The 24383-nt window shown below is 40.1% G+C and overlaps 1 protein-coding gene across 5 annotated transcripts in view; it reads left to right on the forward strand.

Moving 5' to 3' along the window:
* Nucleotides 1–1554: 1554 nt before the first annotated feature.
* Nucleotides 1555–24383, forward strand: part of EML4 (EMAP like 4) — a 160953-nt gene continuing 138124 nt past the window's right edge. For 2 of the 5 annotated variants that reach the window (XM_017947459.3, XM_017947461.3), the window contains exon 1: nt 1555–1860. In XM_017947459.3, coding sequence (XP_017802948.1) covers nt 1836–1860 — 25 coding nt within the window. In that variant the 5' untranslated portion in view covers nt 1555–1835. The remainder of the gene's footprint in view (nt 1861–24383) is intronic. The other 3 variants (XM_017947458.2, XM_017947460.2, XM_017947457.3) reach the window with 2 other exon arrangements.

The raw sequence follows: 24383 nt of genomic DNA on the forward strand, positions 1-24383 counted from the left end.
ACCAAAATATGTCTCTTTTCCTTCTGGATACACAGACTACATTCCTAGCTTCCCTTGCAGTCATGTGACCAAGTTCTGGCCAGTGGAATGTGGACAAAAGTGAGGTACACACTTCCAGGTCTGGACCATAAAACATATGTATGCCAATCTGTCAAGTTCTTATTCTTTTAATCGACCTAAGGCAGAGAGCGTGGCCTGAAGACACAAACGAACAGCTGTCAGAATTGAGAACTTCTCAAAGATTTACTTAGGCTTAATAGAAACTTATGCATATGAAAATGCCCATAGCAGAGGGAACATTGGGTAAATCATTTAAGTTTGAAGAGAAGGAAATTTTAGACACCGTTTAGTCTGTAACCTGAATTTATCTTGGCTGACTTATGGCCAGTCTCCATATAGTATGGTATTCAGAAGAAATACAGGTCTTATATCCAAATAAGAAATGCAAAGTAATTTACATTTTTAGCGAAGATTTTTAAAGAGGCACCAAAGGGAGACATATACCACAAGAAGGTTTAACAATCCTTTCAATCATTTAATTCCTCTAAGTCCCTCTCATCAGGGCATATTTCTTGTCTCATATTTCCCTCTCATCATGACATATTTCTTGGGGACCTCTTGTCAAGTCCCTGGACTTGACAAACCATGAGAAAGTCTTTAGAAGTATGGGAAATCGTGTTGGGGAAGGGAGGAAGAAGATGAAGGCTATGTACATTTCCATGTTTTGGTTACATGTCCAGACAACCCATTTGCAAAAGAATAAAGTCAGGTCTAAATAAATTAGGTGATTTGACATTCACCTCTTGGGTCATACGGAATTGGGCCTAGAACTCAGTGTTACTTCATTTGAAATAACCCTTATTATGGTTTCCTAGCAGGCCATCCTATAGCCTGCCATATATGGTCATATTCCACCCCTACTCGACAGAACGCTAGGGAGAGTAAGGAAGCCTGAGTTTTTGCTTCTACTAGGTTCGATGACCTTGGGCAGGTTGTCCTCTCTAAGGCTCTGTGTTTTTCTTCATAAGAAGGGTTGGGCAAGATGAACTTTTGGGTCATGTCCAGCACTAAAATTCTTTGCTTCTGATCTGTCCCAGGCCCTGCGCCTGTGGCAGTGGTGGTATCGAGCTAGTCAAAAAGCTTCGCCCCTATCTGTCCCTCACCCTACCGGGGGAGAGGGAGAACCTCTCCCTCTTGGTTGCTTCTTTAGTGTCCTTGTAGGACCCACGTGGTGGCCATCTCTTGTCAGGGGGGGGTCCAGACTTGGCTCTGCGGGCTTCCCAGGGGCTACATGGGGAGAGGATCCTTCATGCATCAGAGTATCCCAGGCTGGAGGCTATGCCTTATCCCCACCTGTCGGAACCAAACCGTGGTCCCCAGGCTTCAGCAGGCCCAATGCGCAGGCGCAACCACCAGCCTGTCGCGAGGCGGACAAACGCCGAGGCCGAGGCAAGGTGAGAGGGCGGGGCTGACAAGACCCCGCCTCCGTGGCGTCACGTGGGAGGCGGAGTCGGAAGTGTGACGGCGTGCGCGGGGCGGGGCTACTGCTGCGCGCGGGCGCGGGGGCGGGGCGCGGCGCGGCGCGGCGCTCGCGGCGGCGGCTGCTGCCTGGGAGGGAGGCCGGGCAGGCGATAAAGCGGCGCCGCTGGGAAGTGGTCCCGGCGGCCGCGGCTGACTACCCCAGGGCGAACGGACAGACGACGGAGGCAGGAGCCGGGAGCCGAGCCGGGCGACCTAGAGAGCGAGCGGGTCAGGCTCAGCGTCGGCCACTCTGTCGGTCCGCTGAATGAAGTGCCCGCCCCGCTGAGCCCGGAGCCCGGCGCTTTCCCCGCAAGATGGACGGTTTCGCCGGCAGCCTCGGTGAGTACAGCTGGGGAGTCCTGCCTCTTCTGCGAAGGGTGGGAACTTTGTTCTCTCCGCACACAGCCCAGGCCCTGCCCTCCCCCCTGCCCCTCGGGGTGGCCGCGGCTCCACTGCACATGTTCCCTTCGAGGCTGCCGCCCCTTCGCGGACTCCGGTGGACTGAGGGCCCCTCCCCCATGTCCAGCCCTCCTCTGTGCTAGACCCTCCTTTCCTCCCGGAGCCCCTTTCATTGCAGGGCCCTCCAAAGGGGGAACCCCGTCCCTCTCAGGCCCCCCAATAGCTGGCACACCCCTCCCCGTACACTCATGGCTCCCCCCGCTCACTCCCCTTCAGAGTTGGGACACTTCTTCAAATCCAGGCTCCTCGTCAAGGTACAACATTCCACCCCCTTTCCACACACAGAGCTCTCTTTCAGGGTGGGGACAGCCTTTACCCGAACAGAGGCTGCTTTTTAGGGTGGGGACCCTCATTCCCTCTTCAGGAAGGGGGCATCCCCCGCCCCCCAGTCTTCACTTTAAATTTGGAGACTTTTCAGTATTCTTCAGAGTAGTAGGCAACTTCCTTTTTCACTCCCTCCACTTCTCTGAGTATTTTGCAGTGGTGGAGAGACCTAGAATCATCGGAGCATCATTCGCTTAATACAGGAAAGGAAGAGGTGCATCTGTGTTGGGGGACCCTCTTTAAGAGTGAAAGCAGAAGTGTTTTCTGGCTCTGCATGCGTGCTGGGGAGAAGTGATTCTGCCCAATGAATCAATAGGAAAGGGGGCCTCTATCAGGGAAGGAAAGGATTCTCCATTTTTGGAAGATGTTGTCTTTGTGGAATGGAGAAAGGGAAGAGGTTGTTAAATAGGCTGAAGTGCCTTTTCAGTGTTCCTTTCACTCAGGTAATCTTCTGGCTAGGAAAGTCACAGCGCCAGGCTAGTATTGACTGCCCTAGAAACTGAGTCTGGAATTACTACTATTCTTCGAGGCCATTGGAATCTAGTGAAAGATTGAGTTCAACTGTTACAATGGTGAGAGAACAGTTTCAGCTTTGGCTGATAACGCAGTTATGTGATACCTACTGCTGGAATTGTATTTTGAGTTTTTTATGTGCAGGTAGCTTGTATTCAGACGCCTTTCTTTTACGTTTCTTGATAAGTCTCTACTTGGTTAATGTTCACTGATCAGTGAGAAGTCTGTCCATACATAGGCCGTACTATATCCAGATAATATCGAGATGAGATGGATTTTTAAAATCTAAAGTAAAAAAGTAAGTTAAAGAGCAATGGGCCCATAATAGATATTAAATAGCAAAATCCATAATTTTGGCCTTCTCTTTTTCTTGGGTAGAAAAAATTATTGTTACAGTGCTTTCAGAGTGGAAATCCTAAAATAGGAGGCAACTGAGTGTTGTGTTACTCGTTCCTCCTCAAAGGCACCTGTTGTCCATTATCTAACCTTTGATGTCTTGTAATTCCTTACTTAGGTTGGGCGCCTTTTAGAGAGACATCCATTTTTCCCTGGTTCTTTTTTAGCTCCATGCGTTGGTTTATTCACAGTAAATGTTGGACCGAAAAACTTCTCCTATATGTCCGCTAAAGAGCTGATCATATACTAAAGTGAAAATTGAGTGTCTTTTTAGGGGATGTTGTGGAGAGCTGTGTTATCTTTGTACTGTATTGGGTCCTCATCCTGTAGGAATGGGGAGATCACTATTCACTTTAACTTCTTTCCTGTTGGTTCTAAAGACTTCTGGAGGGTTTGGTAAAGCTTCATTTTCTGTAAGTGTTTAGAAGGAGTCTTTCTCACCAGTTGGGGCACTTAAGTTTATTTTCAAACATTGGTTATGCTTTGTAATAGCTTTTTTTCTTAACCAGTTCATGAGGCAAGTGATATAAAAGACCGAGAGATGAAGATGAATTGCATTTGGGGCTCACACTTTTCGTAAAGAGCGTCATTGTTGACCCTAATGTTGGATTTAAAAAATTCATTTGATGCCATTCTTTGGGTGGTATGTGATGAGACTTTTCTTTAGATATGGTGTTAATCAGGAGCAGAGGAGATATGCCTATCAGAGGAACCTGCGTCTGCAGAGAGGGAAGGAAATGGTTCCTGGCAGTATTTCTGGAGCTGCTCTTGATGAAGATACTTCTCAGTGGGAGCTCTGTGCTTTCTCTTTCTGTGCCCCTTGTGAGAGTAAAACTAGGCCCCATCTTAATTGAAACCTTAAAGGGGTGGGGGAGGAGTAGTGCTGGTATATTTTACTGGTAGTCTTTAAGCAGAGCTTTGCTCAGCTCTTGCCAAATTTCTTGTTTCTGTTCTCTGCAGTTAATTAGCCTAGAGCTTAGAGTTACATTGATCTTTATTTTATCAGGAGAGCCATGAATATAAAGGCAAGTACTTCTACTCTAGTAGATGTTTAAAAACTTTTTTTTTTTTTTAAACCAAACAAGAATTCAAAACATGTGAAGTTCTTCTGGGGTTACAAGTATTGAAAGCATTTATCCTCAAGGAAGTATGTGTGTATTTCCTTTTACATATTAGATAGGTTCTTGAAAAATGGTGAAAAAACTACATTTTTATAAGCAGAAAAATTGAGTGCTTTATAAACAGAACAATTTTAGAGAAGAGATTATTTAAGAGAATCCTGTGGTGACTCACTTTGGGAAGTGAAGAACTTAAAATTCAGACTGTACCCTTGATTGTTGCATGTTTAGATAAGAAAACCACTGTATTATGTGCATTTTATAAGATGTCTAATGGCAATGAAGACTAGTGTTTTTTTAAATCATATGAATGGTAGATGATTGGCCATTTTATAAATGCCACATTGAAGTTACATGGTACTGATTATATTATCTTTGTTTTACATAAAAAGAACTGAAGAATTCTTTTAATCTCCGCAACTGATGAATTTCAGGCAACTTGGCTGGCAGGTGCTTGTACTCTGGAATTTCCCTTAGGTATTATTAATATATCTTTTAATTCACGAATTATGGCAACTTAAGGCAGCACTGTAGAAACCTTTTTTTTTTTTTTTTTTTTTTTTTGTTAAGGAGCGAAAACTACTCAATTACCTTGATGTCTTGCCTCCAAATCACTACGTATAGATACCCATGTGCAAAATATATATACTGTGTATATTTTAAATCTCAGGTCTATGTGCAAAAGTCGGAAACTATTCATACAGCTTTTACCGATTTTTTGTAAGGCAGGGATTGGGTGCATTTCATGCTTAATCTTTTTAGAATCTCTTTCGTAATAGAGGTTTAATTTTAAGACTTTTATCTTGGAATTAACCTAGAGATTAGTCTGTTTGCATTTGAAAGAAACCTTATACCTAACCGTGTCAGCTTTAAATTTTTCTGCCTCAAAAGTTAAACAGCAAAACTTAAAATCTTCCCCCTAAGAAAAATCATAGTGAATGAAACTGTTGGATTAGGATCTATAAGAAACAGTATTCTGAGTGCAGGATATAAATGTGAACAAGTATAGCAGTATGCTTCAACTTCCGGACTGTTAAGTCTTTTTAACATCACATTGTTAGAACTGTGATTTCTCATCACAGATTTAGTCTTGCTTTCTTAAAGGAACAACGCTGTATGTGATTTTCAAATATTAATCTAAAGCATTCCTTATTTACATGAAAATGTTTTTCATGTTATATTTGGAGAGGTTTTTTTAAAACTTTTTTTATTGGTTGCTTGTCTTTTGAAGAGTTCAAGATAGACTTAAGTTATGTAACAGGACATGAGTAGTAACTCTTAAATAGTAGAGCATCTTCACGAGTTAGCTGGAGTATTTTTCAACATGTATATGGATTACCATCGAGCATGGACTAGCACTATGCTAGGTGGTTCTCATGGGAAAGACAAGTAAAAGACATGCTTTTTCCCTTTAGGAGCTTACTGCCTGGTTTTTAAAATAAGTACCATGACCAGGTACAGTGGCTCACGCCTGTAGTCCCAGCACTGTGGGAAACCGAGGTGGAATGATCGATTGAGCCCAGTAGTTTGAGACCAGCCTGGGCAACATAGCAAGACCCTCTCTCTACAAAAAAACAAAAATAGGCGTAGTGGCATGCACCTGTAACCCCAGCAACTTGGGAGACTGAGGCAGGAGGAGCACTTGAGCACAGGAATTAAAGGTTGCAGTGAGCTACAATAGTACCACTGCACTCCACTGGGCCACAAAGCAAACCTCTGCCTCTAAAAAAAAATAATAATAAAGTACATACTGTATGTAGAGATGTTTACTATTAAGCGTAAGTACCAGAAATGGGGATGAAGGGAGGAAACACCGTTTAGAATGCTGTGCTGTGTTTCAAGCAAGTAACTTCTGAGAGAACATTTGTTGATTGCTAGATTTATCTCTGTAGAGTTTGGCTTTTTGAAACAATGAAATAATTTATTTAGCAGTTCAAATTCTAGGAAGTCTTTCTCTGTCTTATGTGTAAGTTGGAATAACATGTAGCAAAATATTGTGTTTTATATGTGGGAGTCCATATCTGTAACATGTAAAACTTTAATATTCTTAAGAAATTTTAGAAAAATATTTTGATGTTTAAAATAGATTCTAATACTTGTATAAAGTTTAGGGGAAGAATTCATCTAGTATTACCTCAGTGTGGAAGATTCCCAGATCTATAGTATATTTCTTTTTGTGTGTGTGTCTGACGGAGTCTTGCTCTGTCTCCCAGGCTGGAATACAATGGTGCAATCTCAACTCACTGCAACTTCTGCCTTCTTGGTTCAGGCGATTCTCCTGCCTCAGCCTCCCGAGTAGCTGGAATTACAGTCGTGTACCCCCAAACCCGGCTAATTTTTGTATTTTTAGTAGAGACAGGGTTTCACCATGTTGGCCAGGCTGGTCTCAAACCCCTGACTTTGGGTGATCCACCCACCTTGACCTCCCAAAGTTCTGGGATTACAAGTGTGAGCCACTGCGCCTGACCCTATAGTATATTTCTATGTCTGTATATGATCTCTTATCCTTTAGCTGTCTTATGCTATTATAATGGCTTAATTTTACATGCTGTATATGATTTTTAAATATTATTCTAAAGCATTCCTTTACAGTTTACAAAGAGCTTTTACCTCATTTAATCTGCATACTAACCTTGGGAGATAAATTATTATGTTTTTTTTTTTTGGAGACAGAGTCTTGCTCTGTTGCCCAGGCTGAAGTGCAGTGACATGATCTCGGCTCACTGCAACCTTTGCCTGCCAGGTTTAGGCAGTTCTTTGCCTCAGTCTCCCGAGTAGCTGGGATTACAGGTGCCCGCCACCATGCTTGGCTAATTTTTATATTTTTAGTAGAGATGGGTTTCACCATCTTGGCCAGGATGATCTTGAACTCCTAACCTTGTGTGATCCACCCACCTCGGCCTCCCTCACAGGCGTGAGCCACCATGCCTGGCCGAGAGTGTTTGTTTTTGAGATGGAGTCTCGCTCTGTTGCCCAGGCTGGAATGCAATGGCACCATTTCAGCTCACTGCAGCCTCTGCCTCGCAGGTTCAAGCGGTTCTCCTGCCTCAAGCCTCCCGAGTAGCTGGGATTACAGGCGCTTGCCACCACACCTGGCTAATTTTTTGTATTTTTAATAGAGATGGGGTTTCACTGTGTTAGCCAGGATGGTTGTGATCTCCTGACCTTGTTATTCACCTGCCTAGGCCTTCCAAAGTGCTGTGATCACAGATGTGAGCCATTGCACCTGGCTAAGAATGTGTTATTTTTTTAAAACGTTGAGTCCAGGTTTTTTCTTTTTTTGTATGGTTGGGATTGTTTGTATCTATATTATTTTATTTTATTTTATTTTGTTTTTTTGAGACAAAATTTCTCTCTGTTGCCCAGGCTGGAGTACAGTGTCACAGTTTTCACTCACTGCAACTTCTGCCTCCCGGATTCAAGTGATTCTTGTGCCTCAGCCTCCCGAGTAGCTGAGATGACAGGTGTGCACCACTGCCCCCACCTAATTTTTGTATTTTTAATAGAGATGAGGTTTCGCCATATTGACCAAGCTGGTCTCGAACTGCTGGCCTCAAGTGATCCATCCACCTCAGCCTCCCAAAGTGCTAGGATTAGAGGTGTGAGTCACCATGCCTAGCCTCATATTATTTTTAAATAAAGGAAAAAAGAATAGAAAAATAAATTTACTTTAGCCCATCTGTACACAGCTGATGTTAATGTGTTGATGTACTTGTTCTTGGTCTTTTTCTGTGTTTAACTTTTTAATAGTTAAAGTCATACTGCAGACATAATTTTGCATTCTGTGTTTTTCGTTGGATCCTAACCTTTTTTTTTTCCCCACTTGAACTCAGATTTTTCTGATGGAGTGCAGTGGTCTTTTCTCTACTCAGTTACTGACTCTTGATAATCCTCAGGTACATACCTGAATCTGAACTTTTCTCCTGAATCAGCTTCTTTTCCTTATTTCCCACTGACTGTATCACCTAATTTGAAATTTCAGAATCGTGTTTGATTCTTTGCCATTTTTGCCTGGGGCATTAGAATCTCTTCTAAGACTTGTCAATTCTTGTCACCTTTTCTCATCCCTTTTGTTTTCCACCGCTGTAGTTCAGGTACTTATTATTCGATGCATGGATTATTGCATGGCGTCAAGAATCTCCACCTGTCCAGTTTATTTTGTACAAGGCCCTCAGATTAATCTTCCTAAAGCCATACTTTGATTGTGCCATTCACCCTCTCAGATTGCTTCATTGCCTTGATGACTACATTCAAACACCTTAGCCTCTTAGCCTCTTCTCAAGTCCTCTGTCATCTCTTTCGACTGTCTTACCATGTTCTGACCAAAATGGCCTATTTCTTGTTCCTCAAATTTTCATCTTTTCATCCTGATGACCATTCTCAATACCCTTCTAGGCTCAACTCAAATATTATTTCCTTTGTGAAAATGTTTATTTCTTTTCCGAAGTATTCTTCCTTGAACACTTGATAGGACCACTCTTGGGGTACTTATTGCGAAATGTTTTTTTCTTACAGTTATAAAGTGAAAGTAATTATTACAAATCTTAAAATTGTTATTTCCCTAAGTCAAATTGTTTTTATTTTTATTTATTTATTTTTTTATGAGATGGAGTTTTGCTTTGTTGCCCAGGCTGGAGTGCAGTGGTGTGATCTCAGCTTACTGCAACCTCTGCCTCCTGTGTTCAAGGGTTTCTCCTGCCTCAGCCTCCCGACTAGGTTTGGTATGGCAGGCGTGTGCCACCACACCCGGCTAATTTTTGTATTTTTAGTAGAGATGGGTTTCGTCATGTTGCCCCAGCTGGTCTCGAACTCCTGACCTCAAGTAATCTGCCCGCTGAGGCCTCCCAGAGTGCTGGGGGATTGCAGATACCACACCCACCTAAGCCAAATGTATAAGCCTCTTGAAGGCTGTATTGAAGGTTTTATTGAAGGCTGAAACTCTCATGTGTCTTTGAAGTCTTGAGGTGGAGATTTCATGATCCAGTAAAATGTAGAGTAAAATGTGGAGGAAAAAAATTAGGGACTAGCATATAGTTGATGACTTAACAACCTTCACTTTCATACCTTGTTTTTTTTAAAAGAAATGACACTTGAAGACCAAAAGATTATAATACACAATCTCTGAATAAAAAATTGTAAAATTACTTGAAAAATTAAATATGGGTTACACCTGTTATCCCAACAGTTTGGGAGGCTGAGGTGGGCGGATCACTTGAGCTCAGGAGTTTGAGACCAGCCTGGGCAACATGGTGAGACCCCGTCTCTACCAAAAGTACAAAAAAATTAGCCAGGCATGGTGGTGCACACCTGTGGTCCCAGATAACTTGGGAGGCTGAGCTGGGAGGCTTGCTTGAGCCTAAGAGGTGGGGGTTGCAATGAGCTCAGATCACACCACTGGTCTCTAACCTGGGTGACAGAGTGAGACCCCATCTCAAACAAGCAAGCAAACAAACAACTCACTTTGTTCTTATTTCTCATTTTACGCGAAATGAGTGAAATCTTCTGGACTTTATTGGGAATCCAATAAAGAATTGTGTGCCAGATTCTGGGGTATTATTTTCAAGTACAAGTCATATGCATGACCTATGAATGGTTTTTGAACTCAGTTTAGTAGTGGTCAGGACCAACATTAGAAAAATGAGACAAGGAAGAGATAATGTAAAATATCAGTACTTCATGTGAGATTGCTTCATGGAACGTTTAATATCAGTTATGTATATTTGTCTTAGATTTCAGTGTAAAATTTCTGTTGGTCACAATCAGATGAAAGATACATTTTTAGTGGCTAATCCCTATCTTTGAGAGAATAGGTGGAAAGGTTAACATACATGAAACGGTGGATGAACAATCAGAAGTAATCATGAGTTTGAAAGGTTAACATACATGAAAAGGTGGATGAACAATCAGAAGTAATCATGAGTTGTGGGCTATGTCTTTGATAAGTTTTTAGAGTCTGAATATAATTAGAGTATGTTTAACATCAGTAGGAGCAGAAAGATATTTATTAGTTCTAGAATGAACGTAATTGAGGCAAACTCAGTATGTAAAGAAGTGATTTTATGATATTGGTAGGGCTGGGGTATATTTACCTTGCAAATCAATTCTTTGCTTTGAAAGAGAATTTTCAGGCCAGGTGGTGTAGCTCACACCTATAATCCTAGCACTTTGTGAGGCCAAGGTAGGAGTATCATTTGAGGCCTGGAGTTCAAGACCAGTCTGGGCAACACAGTGAGACCCTGTCTCTACCAAAAAAACAAAAATTAGCCGAACGTGGTGGCACATACCCAGCTCCTTGGGAGGCTGAGGTGAGAGGATCGCTTGAGCCCAGGAGGTGGAGGCTGCAGTGAGCTATGATCATGCCACTGCATTCCAGCCTGGGCGGCAGAATGAGCAGCGAGACCCTGTCTCAAGTAAGTAAGAGGATTTTCCTTGTTTGTAGTGTGGTGAGTATCCCCCATGTGATGCTTGTCACGTGAGAAAGCCCTGGGAGCCAAAAATAACTGCAAAAAAAGAGGGTTTACCATATTGCTTTATTTTACTTTTAAGCCAGTCTGATGGAGTTATCTGTGTCTTGACTGGTTCCCCACTTATTTGCTCAAATACATTTTTTCCCCAGGAAGCTGTCCCTGAGTAGTACACTCAAACCATTGCACTATAGCACTTCTAAAGTGGAGGGGACTGAGCACTTACACTTAAGGGATCTGGGAGTATAGCCAAAAGTTGAAATCTGTGTAACTTTAAAGTTAATGTGATTGTTTTGCAACAATTATAATAAAGATTTATTCAGACAGGAATCATCAATAGATGCTAAATCTAAGGGGATATTTTGGTGAGGAGCAGGATGTCTGCATGGTCTTAAATTTCTCCCCCATATAATGCTTATTACTTGTAAGGGGGGAAAACAGTAACTCAATATGGTGGTGAAATCAGACAACCATATTGTTGTCTTTTTTGCACACATGCACATTGTGTGCATGATCAAAATAAATATTACCAGTGGTTGTTGTTTGTGTCTGCATGTGATACCCTGAAAAGAACACATCACTTACGGTGTTTTTCAGCCATGAATTCATAGCCTGAATCTAATCATGAGGAAATTTTAAACTCCAGATGGGGAACATCCTATTTTTTAAAACGTCGGGGAGCTGGGCTTTTTATTTTTATTTTTTTTAATGTTATAAAGACAAAGTCTGGAAACATTCCAGGCTAAAGAAGACTTAAGAGATATGATAACTAAATGGACTACCTGATTTTAGACGGGATCTTGTATAGAGGAGAAAATATAATAAAGGATATTATTGGATCACTTGGCAAAATTGGAATATGGATGGTAGTAAGTATTGCATTAATGTTTATTGAAGTTGATAACTGTGTTCAGGTTATGTAAGAGAATACTTTTATTCTTAGGAAATACATACCAAAGTTTTTATGGAGAATGATCCATGATGTTTATAACTTATATTCAAATGGTTTAGGAAACAAATGTAATGCATATGTGGGACTTTTTTGTTTTGTTTTGAGATGGAGTCTCGCTCTGTCACCCAGGCTGGAGTGCAGTGGCGTGATCTCGGCTCACTGCACCCTCTGCCTCCCGGGTTCAAGCGATTATCCTGCCTCAGCCTCCCGAGTAATTGGAATTACAGGCTGATGCCACCATGCCCGGCTAATTTTGTATTTTTAGTAGAGGTAGGGTTTCACTCTGTTGGTCAGGCTGATCTGGAACTCCTGATCCCAAGTGATGCACCCGCCTCAGTCTCCCAAAGTGCTGGGATTACAGGCGTGAGCCACCGCACGTGACCATATGTGTTTTATATATACACACAGATACATGTACATATAGAGGGAGGGAGGGACAGAGAGCATGCATATGTGCATGTGTGTAAATAAAGCCAATGGATAAAATGTTAATAATAGGTTAATTTGGTGAAAGCTATGTGGATAGTCTTTGTACTGTTTTTGTTCTTACAGCTTTTCTGTGAGTTTGGAATAATTTTCAAATGAAAAGTTTAAAAAAATATGAACTGTGCATTATACTTCATAGTATAGCTTTAAAAAAATTTGAAACTATCCTGTCTTCCAGAAAATTCCAGGCAAACCCTTGAGATAAAACTGCGGCTCCAAGAATATGTTCCTTGTGTCTATCACGTGGCTTCCTTTTATCCCTAAGCCTCAGTTTGAGAAACATGTCTCTGGGCCAGAGGTAGCTGTGGTTCAGATTTAGCCAACAGACATGTTTTGTTTGGCCCTTTTGAGTGTTTTAAAAATTGGGAAATTTCGTATAACAATGTAGATGTTTGGTTTCTATTGAAAAATAGAGTGATCTTGCCACTCTGGGCTTGCATTCCATTCCAGATGGTCTATATATTCACTAAGTGGTGTGCCAGGTATCCTCAGTCCCTACTGCAGCTTGTTTTAGTCATTTCTTTCCTGGCCTCTGTAGACCTATCTTTGCAACCTTTACCTAGCCTAAGAGGTGATGAAAGTGCCTGTCTTCTTTATACTATAACAATTTGAGAACTAAATTGCTAAACAGATGCCCTATCACCCTCTAACATTTTAGTGTTTATTTCCTGTAAATAAGGCTTTCTCCTACATAACCATCTGCAACCAACAAAATCAGGAAATGTTGATACATTACTGTCTAATTCTCAGACCCTTCTAGTTTCACTAATTGTCTCAGTAATGTCTTTTATAGCAAAAAGCTCTAGTTCACAATTACATGTTGAATTTAGTTCTCATGTCTCTTTGATATGGAACAGTACCTTAGTCTTCCTTGGGGTTTGTGACCTTGACACTTTGGAAAGTTGCCCTCCAGTTGTTTTGTAGACTGTCCCTAAATTTGATGTTTTTAAATTCAAATTATGCAATTTTGGGAGAAATGCCACAGAAGTGAAGCTATGTTTGTCTCATTGCATCCTGTTAGGTGGCACACAGTTTTGATTTATCCCATTACTGGTGATGTCCATTTTGATCACTTGGTGTCTGCTAGATTTGTCCACAATTTTACAGTTTTAATAATTGCAAGATTATTTTTCTTGTTTTACTTGGTAGTTAATAGCTATTTTTAAAAATGCGCTTTGAAACGATGTAACTATTCAGTTCTTCATCAGACCTTCAGTGTATTGGTTTATATCTGTATGGACTCAGGTTTCTTATTTTTATTTTATTTTGTATTTGAGACAGGGTCTCACTCTGTCACCCAGACTGTAGTGCAGTGGTGCGATCGTGGCTCACAGCATCCTCCGCCTCCCAGGCTCAAGCGATTCTCCTGCCCCAGCCTCCTGAATAGCTGGGTTTACAGGTGTGCGCCACTACCACTTGGCTAATTTTTGTATTTTTAGTAGGGATGGGGTTTCACCATGTTGGCCTGGCTGGTGTCAAACTCCTGACCTCAGATGACCTACCTCAGCATCCCAAAGTGCTGGGATTACAGGCGTGAACCACTGTGCCTGGCCAGGTTTCTTATTTTTTTGATGGGTTATAATCCATTACTGTTTATTTTGATGCTTCAATTGGCCCTGTTTTGGCAAGTAGATGCCCCTCTAAACTGTCTTCTTTGTTTTTTTGCCATGTTCTCATCATTCTTTGATGACTTTCTTGTGTTGTGACACAATAAGATGATTCAGGTTCGTCTTGTACTCTTTTTGCTCCAGCCCTAGAATCAGCCATTTTGCCAAAGAGCCCTAGTTCTTTTATGGAGAAAGGTATTTAGAAACCAAGCTCTGTGCGCTAGTTGTGTTCAATGCTGCTGGAGTCCTTGTCACAGTAGTTAAAATTAAGGAATATATTTATGTACGTGTGTGTGGCAATATATAGATATAGTTAACAGCTATATTTTTACAACAGCATAGGATTAATTTTAGTTTCCTCCTTTATATTTTTATAATTACTTCCCCAACAGAAACCTGGCTTCCATTATATTTAGCGTATTTATTTATTTGATGAGTCCTCCCCTGCACAATCAATCTCCTGTCCCCACTGGTTTCTACTTCCTTGCCTATTCAGGTTCTGATTGAACCTGTGGTGGGCTGCCTGGTCATCTTGTACTGACATTCTCATCCCACCAGGGCTCCAGCATCCTATGCCAGGCTGCCTTTCTCATCCACCTGGTTGTTGATACCCTGCACACTAAACTCTGACACCCCATGCTGTGCTGCTCCTCTACCAGAATGACCTCCTTACACACTTGCCTTGCACTGGCTGCCTTGATAGCTTTAGGACTGAACTATGGGGGAAGGGGAGAAGCTTAATCATTTTTAGAGAAAACAGTAGCTCTAATGAAAAAATTGAAAACTGTATCTTTTCCACCAAATATCACAAGCGTTTCTTTATTTTATATCACTTCCCAAATCTTGTTTACATGTCTATTAGTCTGCTAGAGCTACCATACGAAATTACTACAGACTGGGTGACTTAAACAACAGAAACATATTTTCTCACGGTTCTGGAAGCTAGAGGTCAGAAATCAGTGTTTTGTCAGGTTTGATTTCTTATAACACCTTTCTCCCTAGCTTGTAGGTTGCCATCTTCTGGGTCCTCGTGTGGCCTTTTCTTTGTGTGCACATATCACTGGTGTCTGTGTGTCCAAATTTCCTCCTTTTTTTTTTTTTTTTTTTTTTTTTTTTGAGACGGAGTCTCGCACTGGCACCCAGGCTGGAGTGCACTGATGCAATCTCGGCTTACTGCAAGCTCCACCTCCCAGGTTCATGCCATTCTCCTGCCTCAGCCTCCCGAGTAGCTGGGACTGCAGACGCCCGCCACCATGCCCGGCTCATTTTTTTGTGTGTGTTTTTAGTAGAGATGGGGTTTCACGGTGTTAGCCAGGATGGTCTCGATCTCCTGACCTCAAGATCCGCTGACCTCGGCCTCCCAAAGTGCTGAGATTACAGGCATGAGCCACTGCGCCCTGCCCAAATTTCCTCTTTTACAAGGATACCAATTGTATTGGATGAGGCCCCCCCACCCCACTGCCCATCTCTACCAAAAGTACAAAAAATTAGCCAGGCATTGTGGTGCATGCCTGTGGTCTCAGGGACTCAGGAGGCTGAGGTGGGGAGATTGCTTGAGCCTGGAAGGTAGAGGTTGCGGTGAACTGAGATCACACCATTGTGCTCCAACCTGGGTGACAGAGTGGTGACTGACGCTAATTATAGCTCCCAGAATGAAAATCTAACGATTTAACAAATATTTGTTAAGTAAATACTGCATGCCAGGCATTGTTTTCATACTGGGAATATGTCAGTGAACAAAACAAAAATCCCTACTCTCATGAAGCTTATATTATTGTGAAGGGAGATAGATAATAAAGAGTTTTAATTAAATTATTCACTCTTAGGAGGTCAGTGGCTTCTGTAAAAACAATTGATGTCTACACTGTTGGTTGTGAGCACATTATCCTTTTTTCTTAGATGTTGGTAATATAACCTGTGTGGGGTATGGTTGGATCAGATTATACAGAAAAGTAATCTTGGGGATACAAAAACAGGTAGTTATAACATTGATAGCTGCCCTAGGGCCACTTTGTTATACATCTTAGTCACTGTATCTGATTTTGATAGGTTTTTGGTATATATATATGTATGTATAAAATACACATGTACGTTTTGCAGGCTTCCATTCTCGGTTCCTTTTTTTAAAAAATCATTTATATTTAAGGTCTTATTATTTACTATGCTACCTTTATGGTTGGACATACATTTCTTTTTATTTTTAGTATTTTTTCTTATTAAAGAATTTGGCTGTATTTCAATAAAATCTTTTTTTTTCAGGTTAATTATTATAGGTCACTGTTTATCAATCTGGATTGAGGACCTATATCCAGTTACTAGAGAATTCTCAGGATGCTGGGGAGGTCTTAAAACAGCTGTTTGTGGGTGGTGGTGTTGGTAGAGGCAAAATGTGGGTTGTGTGACCAGGATGAGGTCACCTCTTCCACCTTCTGGCCCTCTTTCTTTCCGGACTTTAACACCTACTTTGGTACTTAAAGCAATTTGGGCTATTTGCTGTGCTCTGAAGAGTTGTTTAGTAGTAGCACCTATAAGATGGTGTTAAATGTTTTTTGAATGAGTCTGTGTCACAGCAACAAAGAAAGAGTTGTTTTCAGTAGTTTGAAAACCATTGGTATGGTTTTTATCTCATTCTATTCTTACTTTACCTGCATATGGCCACCAGATTATTTATTCTAACACACCATTTTCATTGTCACTCCCTGTTTTAAGAGCTTTCATCTCAAGTTTCTGTGAGATAAACTCTAGTATGGTGTCCAAGTTGTCCTGCCACCTGGCTCTCTCCTACCTTTCCAGCTTCACCTGTTACCACGGCCCCTACATGGATTCCCTCTGTATCCCTTTTCTTGCTTAGTTTTTTGTTAACTGGTTTCTTTTTATACCATTATTTATTTAATATCTTTCCTTTCTCTTACTAATTCCTGTTTATCCAAAGTAGTTTAAGTCCACCTCTTCTTTTGACCACTTTAATCCACAGGAATTTTCTCTCCCATTTTCTGAAATCTAGCACATTTGATTTTACTTACAGAGATCAATCATATATTTGCCTTATGTTGTTAAGTCATATATAGCCCTTTAAGTATTTCATGTTGTCTCTTCAATTAGGCAATACATTTCTTAAGGACAAGAATGTGTTTTATAGTAGGTTGAATGTATTGCCTTTTGAGTGGTAACTGCTCTCGTATCTAGTGCCTAACTGCTTTGGCCGATGGGAAAAACCATAGGATCAGTGGATTGATATAATTCTCTTTAACTTTTTGTTTTTATGTAATCTAGTTTTCTGTCCTTTGTGCAATGATATATCTGTGACATATTGGCAAAATCATTTTTCCTGGAATAATATAATACCTGAGCATATATTAATTTTTTTTTTCATTTTATAAAGAAACTGAGTTGAAGAGAGGGAAAATAACTTGCTCAGGATTATGGGTTGACAAACTACCACCTTCTGGCCAGTCTGGTCTCTTTTGCATTCTGTCTGAGAAAATGGTTTGTACATTTTTAAGTAGTTGAAAAATAAAAAGAATATTGTGACACATGAAAATTATATGAAATTCAAATTTCAATATCCATTAATAAAATTGTGTTGGAACCAGCCATACTCGTTTACTTAGGGGATTGTCTGTAACTACGGTCACGTGACAGTGGCAGAGTAGAGTAGTTGTAACAGAGACCGAATGGCATGCAGAGCCTAAAAATCTCTGCTGTCTGGTTTTTTATAGAAAAAAGTTTTCAGCGCTTGCTTAAGGTTGAAACTTGTTCAGCCTTGGCTTAAGGTTGAGCCATGATTTAATTCTAGGCAGTTAGAGAGCCTTCTTTATAGTCTCCTGAACATAGCATGGGGTCTTTGGGGAACTACTAAGTAAATATTAATAATTGAATATAGAGATGAGAGATGAAGGCAGGAGAGGACCATATCACTGATTATCTTCAGTGTCATGCTGAAGAGTTTGGCTTTGGGCCTGAAGGTGATGGGGGGGCCACTAAAGGACTTGTAATCAAGTTTGGATTTTAGAAAGTTTAGTCTGCTGGTACTGGGGAGAATGAATTGGAGCAGACAATATTGAAAATGGGAATATCAGTGTGGAGTTTTTGCAGTAATCTAGGAGAGACATGAAAGGGGTCTGAAACAGGTCTTCCCTCTTTTCTTCAGTTGGATAGGAGATACGGACAGATTTAAAATTAGAGGAAAATCTATAAGACTCTCTTATGAATCAGGCATTTTAAGCATATAATTTTAAGTGTTCATAGTAACTCTGAAATATCATTATTTTTTAATACCAATTAAAAAGGCCCCAAAAAGCTATTGAGAATTAAGTTGCTAAACTGATGCCTCATCACCCTCTAACATTTTAGAGTTTATTTCCTGTAAATAAGGCTTTCTCCTGCATAATCATACTACAAGCAACAAAATCAGGAAATGTTGATACATTACTGTCTAATTCTCAGACCCATTCTAGTTTCACTAAGTGGGATAACTGGAGTGTGATCTTTAAAAAGTCTATGCTTGTTTTACTGAACTTTGCTATGTCTGCTTTTACCTGGGAATAATGCTAGCTACCTACTTCGGATTGAATCACTTTTCCTATTTTCCAAATAGCTTATAATTGCCACAGAAAAATACATAGCCAAAATAACTAAGGAGATCCTAAACTACGTTACTATATACTTTTATTTCCCTGTATTAAGCACAGGGAAACACAAGTTCATTCTGGATCCACAATGAATTTGATTTTTGACTTTTTGAAAGTCCTTAATTTACATTTGAAAAAAAAATCTTTAACTGTAAGGTAAATATTTTTAATGCCTTAACTTGACAAACTTGCTGTATACCCTAGGGTAGATTATGGAATTTGAAAAACAACAGATGAGATAAAGACACATTCCTAAGAGATGTATGAGAAAGTGTTTTTAGAGCAGGCTTTTGAGAATCATTTTCTTTTCTTTGCTTATTAATCTCTTCCTACCTCACATCACTGACATTTTGTTTTAACCCTGGATAAGGTAGTTAGCTATTTCTGTCAGACTTCATTGGACTTACTTAAAACTGGGTATACTCTGCTCCTTTGGGGATTTGTCTGTCATTTTTGTTATCAAATGCATTCTCAATAGCAAATTTTCACAGTCCTTTGTTTTAAAACAACATTAGAGCATTTCGTATCTTGGTTTTAGTGAAAGAGTAGAACTACAGAGTAGTTTTCAGATTTCTAAATTTTTAAATCCATTTTATTGAGCTGTCTTTTACGTATAATAAAATGACAATTTTAGGAGTACAATGGGTCTTAGTTTATATCATTGTGTATTCACTACTACAATCAAGATATAGAACATTTTTGTTACCCAAAAAATTCTCTCATGCCTCTTTGTAGTCAGTCCCTTCCCTCTACCTCCAATTCTTGGCAACTGCTGATCTGCTTTTTTCCATTATTTATATATATTTATTTATATATATATATATATATATTTTTTTTTTTTTTTGAGACAAGGTCTCACTCTGTTGCCCAGGCTGGAGTGCAGTGGCAGGATCTCAGTTCACTGTAACGTCCAATTCCCAGGCTCAAGTGATCCTCTCACTTCAGCCTTCCAAGTAACTGGGACTATAGGCACACACTGCCGTGCCTGGCTATTTTTTTTTTTTGTATTTTTTGTAGAAATGGGGTTTTGCCATGTGGCCCAGGCTCATCTTGAACTCTGGGCTCAAGTGATCTGCCTGCTTCAGCTTCCCAAAGTTCTGGGATTACAGGGGTAAGCCACCACATCCAGTGTATTTTGTCTTTTCTAGAATTTCACATGACTGGGATCTTACAATCTGTGGTCTTTTTTGTGCTTTTTACTTAGCATATTGCTTTAGCGATTCATCCATGTTGTTTGTTTCACTAGTTCATTCCTTTTTATTGCTGAGTAATATTTCTTTGTGTGAATATACCACACTTAGTTTATTCAGTAGATGATGGACATTTCAGTTGCTATTAGTTTTGGCTGTTATGAATAAAGCTGCAGTGAACATTTGCATATACATCTCCTTTCAGACCCTAGCAACCATGAATCTGTTTTCTTTATGAATTTGCCTATTTGGTGCTCATTTTTTAAAAAAAAGAATTGCCTTAATTTTTGAGAGTATTTTATATGCTTTGGATACAAGTCCTATATAAAAAATGTGGTTTGCAAATATTTTCTCCCAGTCTGTGGCTTGCCTTTTCATAAATTAACAGTCTTTAGAAGAGTGAAAGTTTTTTAGTTTGATGAAATTCATTTATCAGTTTATTTTAATGTTCAACTTATTTTTTTCTTTTATAGTTTATACTTTTTGTGTCCTGCTTAAGGAATTTTCGCCTAACCCAAGGTCATAAAGATTCTTATTATTTCTTAGTTTTTGCTCTTATTTTTAGGTCGATGATCTCTGTAGAGTTAATTTTTGTATAGGGTATGAGGTCAAGGTTCATTTATTTGCACACTGATGATTTTTGTTCCAGCACAATTGAACTAATTGAAAAGATTGGCCTTTTTCCATTAAATTACCTTGGCACCTTTGCTGAAAATCAACAGACCACGTATGTGTAGATGAAGTTCTGCATTCTGTATTCTGGTATGTCAATCTATGTTTGTCACTAAGCAAATATCACATTGTCTTAATTACTATAGCTGCATAGTAAAGATTTCAATTAAAATTTTTATATATTTGAAAAACAATGTAGAGGAAATGGAAAATAATGTAGAGGACCTTCTGGGCTCAAGTGATCGTCCCACTCACCTCGCAGAGTAGCTGGGACTACAGGTGCACACCACCCTGCCTGGCTAATTTTTGTATTTTTTTGTGTTGAGAAGGGTTTTTGCCATATTGCCCAGGCTGGTCTCAAACTCCTGGGCTCAAACGATCCGCCAGTCTCACCCTCTCAAAGTGCTGGGATTATAAGCCGTGAACCACTGCTCCTGGGTACTTATATTTTAGAGTTTACTTTTAAAATTACTTTTTTTTTTTTTTTTTTTGAGACAGAGTCTTGCTTTGTCACCCAGGCTGGAGTGCAGTGGTGTGATCTTGGCTTACTACAGCCTCTGTCTTCTATGTTAGCCTCCCGAGTAGCAGAGATTACAGGCACCTGCACCATGCCTGGCTAATTTTTTGTATTTTTAGTAGAGACGGAGTTTCACCATGTTGGCCAGGTTGGTCTCGAACTCCTGACCTCAGGTGACCTGTCCACCTTGGCTTCTCGTAGAACTGGGATTTACAGGCATGAACCACCATGCCCAGCCTACTTTTAAAATTACTTTCAGGGGCCAAGCATGGTGGCTCACACCTGTAATCCCAGCGCTTTGGGAGTCGGAGGCAGGAGGATTGCTTGAACCCTGGTAGGCAGCATTATTCCCAGGTAAAAATAGACATAGCAAAGTTCAGTAAAAAGAGCATGGACTTCTTAAAGTTCAAACTCCAGTTATCCCACTTTCAGCTTTTCTGAGCCTTTTTGTTTGTTTTAAATTTTTTAAGAGTTGGGATTTCGCCTTGTTGCCTAGGCTGGTCTCAAACTCCTGGACTCAAGCCATCCTCCCTATTCGGCCTCCCAAAGTGCTGGTATTACAGGCATGAGCCACCATGACCAGCCATGAGCCTTATTTTTAAAACAGTGATAATATTTCAGAGTTACTATGGGGAGCACCTGAGATTTTATTCATGAAGTGTCTGATTCATAAGAGAGCCTTGTTGATTTTTCCTTTTTAATTTTAAATCTGTCCGTATCTCCTATCCCACCACCCAGGGAAGGGAGGAGGAGACCTGTTTCAGGCCCTTACCATGTCTCTCCTAGATTGAGTTCAAGACCAGCCTGGGCTACCTAGCATGACCATGTCTCTACTAGAAAGAAAATTAGTGAGCCAGGCGTGGTGGTGCGTACCTGCCGTCCCTGTTACTTGGGAGGCCAAGACGAGAGGATTGCATGAGTCCAGTAGTTCAAGGTGGCAATGAGCGATGATCTTGCTACTGCACTCCAGGTTCTGTGACACAGCGAGAACCTGTCTCAAATAAATAAATAATAAAATTACCTTCAAAAACATGATCTCCTTAATTCACTAACAATCTTAGGAGTTAGAACAGACATTAATATCTGTATTTTATAAATGAGGAAACTATAAGGTTTAAGAGGGCTGATTTGAGATCATACGGTTAGTGTGATAAAGCACTGAAACCCAAGTCATGACTTTCAAAATACGGTGCTTTCCACTACATGATACTAATTTCATTTGCTGTTGTTCTCTCATGTTGAATATTGAAGAATGAGTGTTTTATGAATAATTCAATCTCAAAATTTTATTTAATTATATAGCTACATGAAGACAGCTAATCCATTTCCTTGATTACTAACAGCATGAGACATACTAAGAAGTCAAAATTCCCAATCTGAAATGCAAAGAGGAAAAAAAAAAGTCATCAAAATTAGGCTTTTTTTTTTTTTTTAGGTGGTGGTGGTTTACAACCAGAAGAGGTGCTTATAATTTGATTTTAAATTTAGGAATGCAGGGAAGAGGCAAGATTTGTTAAAAGAAAGCAGAAATATTTCTTGAAAAACTTATTTTAGGAATTAAAGATGCTCTTGTCAGGATGATAGAACTTAAGCTTTAGACTATTTGAGTGTGTATGTGTTATCTATATTCTCTTCTGTTGACAGACCTTCTATTCTTTGCAACCTTAAGTCCCTTTCCTCCCATTTCCTCCTCCTGCTGAGCCCCCCGACAATGTCAGGTCATAGTTAGGAGGTTCTTGCAGGAGTAGAATGGTGACTAGAGTTTGAGTAGTGATGGCAAAAGAAACGGTAGGGTTTGAAATATATTTTGAGGGGCCTATGGATGTGCTTGATGAACGGATGTAAGGGATGAAGAAAACGAATGAATCGCGGATAACTCCTAGTTTTTCAGCTTGATCAACTTGGTAGTACTATTTACTGATGTGGGGAAGACTTAGATGAATTAGATGAGCTATACAGTGAATGAAGGGAAATCAGAAGCTATTTTTTTTAAGTTTTGTTTTCATAAAAAGTAATATCACATCTCAGACATTGGAAAGGTAGAGACTAGATGAAATTACTTATGATCCTGACTTCCTGACAAAATAATTTTAAGTGTTTTGGTGTGTATCTTTATAGTCTTGTGTAGTGGTTGGCAACCTTTCTGTAAAGGTAGCTGCTTAACTCTGTTGTAGCATGAAAGCAGCCATATAAACAATATGTAAACAAATGAGTGTACTTGTGTTCCAGTAAAGCTTTGTTTATGGACATTGAAATTTGAACTTAATGTAATTTTCACATATCGCAAAAAAATTCTTTTACTCATTTTTTTCCCCAAACATTAAAAAATGCAAAAACCATTCTTTGTGTGCAGGCCACCCAAAACAGTTGGCAGGCCAGATTTGGCTGTCTAGCCAGTTTGCAGGCCCCAGGTCTCGTGCATTTGTTTTATGGTTACAGTCATTATCTTACATTGAATTTTATTACCTACCTTTTCTACTTTATATATGTGCATACTTTTTAAATTGAAAGACAAAGTGATTGCATTTGTTGAATAGTAGGCCCTGATAAACTTAGTTTACAGAGTGCCTTTATGTTCATTAATTTTTAAATTCTTAGAATAACCGTGGGAAGTGTGTGTCATGCTTAATATAAAGTAAAATATGTATTATGTACATAATTGAGGGTCAGATATACATTATCATTAGATCTCTGTCTCTTCCATTTCTCTCTATATGTTGGCTTTATTCTCCGAAATGATGTTTCCCCAGCAGCAGTGGTCATGGCTACCAGTAGCTCTGGAACAATATCCTCAAAGTTTCCCTCCCTCAACACTAGTTTGAGAAATTCTAAGGCAGGACTTTGGTCCTGTTACATCAAAATTTCATCCCACTGTTAATCATTATGTGTTGAAAGGGCAGGGTCACATAGGAAGATAAGAGTTCTCATTTAGAACCAACGTTTAGAAAAATAGAAGGGAGAGTACGTAGTTTCTCAGATGAAGGATAGGGTAGTGTGGACATGGCCACCTGGGGGAATTGTGAGTTAGCCACCCCAAATTGTGTCTGTTGATATTGTTTGATATTGATTTAATTTTATGCTCTTGTCATTTACCTGTTTGTATTATACTCAGTTCTCTTTGCAATTGCCACTTTATGTTTTATCACCACCTCAAATTGAATTTTAAAAATCCCTAGTTTTGCTGGACATCGTGGCCCACACCTGTAATCCCAACACTTTGGGAGGCCAAGGCGGGTGGATCACCTGAGGTCAGGAGTTCGAGACCAGCCTGACTGACATGGAGAAACCCCATCTCTACTAAAAATACAAAATTAGCCAGGCGTGGTGGCACATGCCTGTAATCCCAGCTACTCGGGAGGCCAAAGCAGGAGAAACGTTTGAACCTGGGAGGTGGAGGTTGTGGTGAGCCAAGATCGCACCATTGCACTCCAGCCTGGGCAATAAGAGCAAAACTCTGTCTCAAAAAAAAAAAAAACCACACACAAAAAAACCCTTGTTTTGAATGTCATTTCCCCAAGTGTCTAGGTCTTATA

The sequence above is a fragment of the Papio anubis genome, chromosome 14, assembly GCF_008728515.1.
Source record: "Papio anubis isolate 15944 chromosome 14, Panubis1.0, whole genome shotgun sequence".
NCBI lineage: Eukaryota > Metazoa > Chordata > Mammalia > Primates > Cercopithecidae > Papio > Papio anubis.